This window comes from Sprattus sprattus, assembly GCF_963457725.1.
Source record: "Sprattus sprattus genome assembly, chromosome: 11".
Classification (NCBI taxonomy): domain Eukaryota; kingdom Metazoa; phylum Chordata; class Actinopteri; order Clupeiformes; family Clupeidae; genus Sprattus; species Sprattus sprattus.
The window spans coordinates 27,357,279-27,362,556 of record NC_137909.1 but is presented as its reverse complement, the minus strand read 5'-3'; the positions used below and the strand labels follow the sequence as shown (position 1 = coordinate 27,362,556).

General features: G+C 49.1%; 1 protein-coding gene across 1 annotated transcript in view; it reads left to right on the top strand.

Annotated features, from left to right (window-relative positions):
* Window positions 1-4,947, top strand: part of LOC308372615 (transcription factor 12-like) — a gene marked incomplete at its 5' end in the record, with an annotated part of 12,483 nt that extends 7,536 nt beyond the window's left edge. Inside the window, 5 exons of the mRNA XM_080847831.1 lie at window positions 1,836-1,939; window positions 2,251-2,481; window positions 3,581-3,816; window positions 4,198-4,346; window positions 4,823-4,947. Of these exons, the coding sequence (XP_080703957.1) occupies window positions 1,836-1,939; window positions 2,251-2,481; window positions 3,581-3,816; window positions 4,198-4,343 (717 nt within the window). The 3' untranslated portion in view covers window positions 4,344-4,346; window positions 4,823-4,947. The remainder of the gene's footprint in view (window positions 1-1,835; window positions 1,940-2,250; window positions 2,482-3,580; window positions 3,817-4,197; window positions 4,347-4,822) is intronic.
* Window positions 4,948-5,278: the final 331 nt, after the last annotated feature.

Here is a 5,278-nt window from a genome sequence, read left to right as displayed (position 1 = left end):
GTTGTACAGTGTGTGTGTGTGTGTGTGTGTGTGTGTGTGTGTGTGTGTGTGTGTGTGTGTGTGTGTGTGTGTGTGTGTGTGTGTGTGTGTGAGCTCAGCTCACTTGCATATTTTCCACATCATGCATAAGTCCTGGCAGGAGCGGCTGGCCTGAAATAGACAGAGTAGAAAAGAACACAGAGGCTATGACAACCCTACGCAACAGGGTCACCTTTTCACACACACACACACACACACACACAAACACACACACACACACACACACAAACACACACACACACACACACACCACTACAGTATGCCCCCCCCCCATACACACACCACTACAGTATGCCCCCTCATACACACACCACTACAGTATTGGTCCCACAGACACACACCACTAAAGTATGGGTCGACTCGTGTGTGTGTGCGTGTGTGTGAGTGCTGGTGACGTCATGCTGCTGTGCTGTATTTGACGGAGGGCTCAGAGTGACGTGGTATGACAGCTGGACTGAGGGCAGAGTTGGGCTCTAATCCTGTGCAGGATGAGCCAACTCCCGCTCTTTTAAGTTTCCCTGGAAAGAATTAGTGGCTGTTTGTGTTTGTGGAACTTCAAAGGGGAGGATGATTGCGTATAGGGCCTCAGCTGGATCCCAGCATGGAGAGGCGTAGCGGGCCTTACTGGTGCAGTGGTGTAGGTCTAGAGAGCTACCCTAACCCTAGACAGCTAGCCCACCCCTAGAGAGTTAGCCCAACCCTAGTCAGCTAGCCCAATTCTAGAGAGCTAGCCCAACCCTAGACAGCTAGCCCACCCCTAGAGAGTTAGCCCAACCCTAGTCAGCTAGCCCAACCCTAGACAGCTAGCCCAACCCTAGACAGCTAGTCCAATTCTAGAGTGCTAGCCCAACCCTAGTCAGCTAGCCCAATTCTAGAGCGCTAGCCCAACCCTAGTCAGCTAGCCCAATTCTAGAGCGCTAGCCCAACCCTAGTCAGCTAGCCTAATTCTAGAGAGCTAGCCAAACCCTAGACAGCTAGCCCAACCCTAGACAGCTAGCCCACCCCTAGAGAGTTAGCCCACCCCTAGTCAGCTAGCCCAACCCTAGACAGCTAGCCCAACCCTAAACAGCTAGTCCAATTCTAGAGTGCTAGCCCAACCCTAGTCAGCTAGCCCAATTCTAGAGCGCTAGCCCAACCCTAGTCAGCTAGCCCAATTCTAGAGCGCTAGCCCAACCCTAGTCAGCTAGCCTAATTCTAGAGAGCTAGCCAACCCCTATACAGCTAGCCCACCCTACACAGCTAGCCCAACCCTAAAGAGCTAGGGTCACAACAGGAAGTTCACATTGGAGCGGGGTGTAGTGATGCAGTGGTATGGAGGGGCTGACAGGGATGTGGCACAAAGTGTGTGGAGGTGCACTGGTAGGCCTAAAGGTATTTTGATATAGTGGGATTAGCTGTGGTATTTTAGTTTAGTGGGATTAGCTGTGGTATTTTGGTACTATGGGATTAGCTGGGGTATTTTGGTATATCGGGGTGAGTGTAGGTGTGAGTGTGTGTAAGTGCAGTGTCTCTGGTCTGTTGCTTGTGTGCTGTGTGTTGGTGTGAGTATGTGTGTGCTGTGTGTGTGTGTGAGTCTTTGTGCGAGTGTGTGTGTGTGGTGTGTGTTTATGTGAGTGAGGGTCTGTGTGTGTGTGTGTGTGTGTGTGTGGTGTGTGCTGCGTGTGTGTGTGTGTGTGTGTGTGTGTGTGTGTGTGTTTATGTGAGTGTGAGTCTGTGAGTGTGTGTGTGTGGTGTGTGCGCTGTGTGTGTATCAGGTGTAGTCTCTGGTCTGACCTGGCTCTGGTATGGATCCACAGATTGGAGCAGCTAGGTGCGAACCAGCCAATCCCTCTCCTCTTTCCTCCCCTGGAATCCCGCCCACCAAAGACCTGACCAATCGGGGGAAAAGATTAAGAGGTTTGTGTGCAGATTTGATTCTCCTCTTCACCCTTTTTATCTGCCTGTGAGTGTAAAAAGAGTCTACACTTCTGTAGCATCCCGCAGCTCAGTTTCAATAATTGCGGAAAGGCACCACACCCCTCTGCTGTGTCTATCCGGCCTCAGCAAAAATTTAAGTTATGAATCGGTTAGAGATAAGCCATTTACCACTGAGCCAGACACGGATGACACAGCCAGAACTCAGGGTGGGGTCAAAACAGAAGTGTCTTGTGTCTTCCCCTCTGCCTGAGGCCTGATTGGCTCTCCATCTCCTCCCTGTGGTATCACAGGAAGTGATGCAGTGCTGCTTCCTGCGACCCTGCCAATGGGGTTGGGAGCCCAGGCCCGAGTGCCGCTGGTGCTGAAGGTTGAGGCAACGGAGGGAGAGGACGTGGCAATGCACACACACTCCGCACACAAACACTCCACACACACACTAAGACGCTCCTCCAGTGAGCTCGGGTCAGATGAGGACAGTGACGCCAGAGAGCCCAAAACCCCAAGGCTGATGACCAGTGGGAACAGGTGAGACACGTACACACACAAATATATATATATATATACACACACATATATAAATACACACACACACACACATATATATATATATGCACATTAACACACACGTTCACACATACACATATACAAAATATATATACACATATATACACACATACACACATATACAAAAACATGCACAAACGTACATACATATATTTACACACACACAGACATGCACATGCACAGATACCCTTAAAGATAAAAGGGTGACGTCTCCATTCGATTTAAGACCATGTCCAATTCCTGTTCAGTTCTCCTTCATCGGTGTTCATATGTATCTCGGTGTGTATTACATAAAGTTAAAGTTGAATATAATTAAATGCATACAGTTAAACACAGGCAGGTTCTTACCCATAAAACAGTGTTAAATGCATACAGGTTGAGCGAAACGCATTTAAATGCATCCATTCCTGTCTAATTTTTTTTTCTCCGTCTGTGACGCCCCACTCTTTGTGAACCACTGGTTTAGTTAGTACAGTTGAGATTAGCTTCAGATAGTTGGGCAGATTCTATATGTGTAAGGCTGTGTTCATGTTTAGGCTTATTCAAAATGAATACAAAGTATTGCAAAAGCTTATTAGCCTAAGCTTTAGGCCACTTTCAGATTCATTATGAGTAAAACTTAAGTTCATGATAAATATTGAATATGTCCGGCCCCCGACTTGGACCCAGGATTTTCTTCGGCCCACTGGATATTTCAGTTTGACAGCCCTGCGTTAGAGTAAAACACTGTTAAATGCATACAGGCATGTTCTTACCCTTAGAGTAAAACAGTGTTAAATGCATACAGGCAGGTTCTTACCCTTAGAGTAAAACAGTGTTAAATGCATACAGGCAGGTTCTTACCCTTAGAGTAAAACACTGTTAAATGCATACAGGCAGGTTCTTACCCTTAGAGTAAAACAGTGTTAAATGCATACAGGCAGGTTCTTACCCTTAGAGTTAAACACTGTTAAATGCATACAGGTTGGTTCTTACCCTTAGAGTAAACACTGTTGAACGCATCGAGGTTGAGCGAAACACATTTAAATGCATCCATTCCTGTCTCGTCATCATCACACAGCAGCATCCATGAAGACGAGGACCTGCTGACCCCGGAGCTGAAGGGAGAGCGTGAGCGCGGCCGGAGGCTGGCCAATAACGCGCGGGAGCGTCTGCGTGTGCACGACATCAACGAGGGCTTCAAGGAGCTCGGGCACATGTGCCAGCTGCACCTGAACAGTGAGAAGCCGCAGACCAAGCTGCTCGTCCTCCATCAGGCAGTAGCAGTCATCCTCAGCCTGGAGCAACAAGTCAGAGGTGAGAGTACAGTACAGGCGCGCACGAGTGTGTGTGTTTGTGTGTGTTTGTGTGTGTTTGTGTGTGTGTGTGTGTGTGTGTGTGTGTGTGTGTGTGTGTGTGTGTGTGTGTGTGTGTGTGTGTGTGTGTGTGTGTGTGTGCATGTGTGTATGTGTGTGTGTGTGTGTGTGTGTGTGTGTGTGTGTGTGTGTGTGTGTGTGTGTGTGTGCGTGCATATGTGCATGTGTGCATGTGTGCTTGTGTGTGTGTGTGTGTGTGTGTGTGTGTGTGTGCGTGCGTGCATGCATGCATGCGTGTGGTTCCTGATGGTACCTGACCAATGCTGACCTTTAGTGTGACCCTTACTTTATCCCTGTCTGTGACCTTTACTGTGACCTCCAGAGCGTAACCTGAACCCTAAGGCTACGTGTCTGCGGAGGAGAGAGGAGGAGAGAGTGAACCCCCTTCCTCTGGGCCCCCATCCTGCCCATGCAGCGCTGCAGTCCGGCCACCCCAACACACTCAGCAATCCACACCGCCCCGTCTGATGGGTACGGCACTACACACTACACGCTACACGCTACACGCTACACGCTACACGCTACACACTACACACTACACACTACACACTACACAACACTACACAACACTACACAACACCCACACAACACCCACACAACACAACACAACACAACACAACACAACACAACACAACACAACACAACACAACACAACACTACACACTACACAACACCCACACAACACTTCACACTACACACTACACACAACACAACACAACACAACACAACACAACACAACACAACACAACACAACACAACACAACACAACACAACACAACACAACACAACACTACACACTACACAACACCCACACAACACTTCACACTACACAACACTTCACACTACACAACACTACACACCACTACACAACACTGTGCATCACACTGCAGTGACTCTCTTTGGTTGAGCCCGCGTGTTGAGAGTGCAATGATCTGTTTGTCCTGCAGAGGGCGTTATCCACCAGGAGGAGGAGGCAGAGTAAATAGCATCACTCTGAACTTCACACTGAGGACATCACTGAGGAAAACATGAAACAGGCCCAGAGAGGCACAGACCACTACAACTCCAGAGGCACAGACCACCACACCTCCACACCTCCAGAGGCACAGACCACCACACCTCCACACCTCCAGAGGCACAGACCACCACACCTCCAGACCCACAGAGGCACAGACCACCACACTTCCAGAGGCACAGACCACCACACCTCCACACCTCCAGAGGCACAGACCACCACCGCTCCAGACCCACAGAGGCACAGACCACCACACCTCCAGACCAGACAGGAAAAGACTCAAGTTCATCTCCTGAAGTCAATCAGTATCAGACAAGCAACCACTGTCCCCTGAGCTGGATATAGCAATGACAATCTTACCTTCAGCATTGTTCGTTATGAATCCATG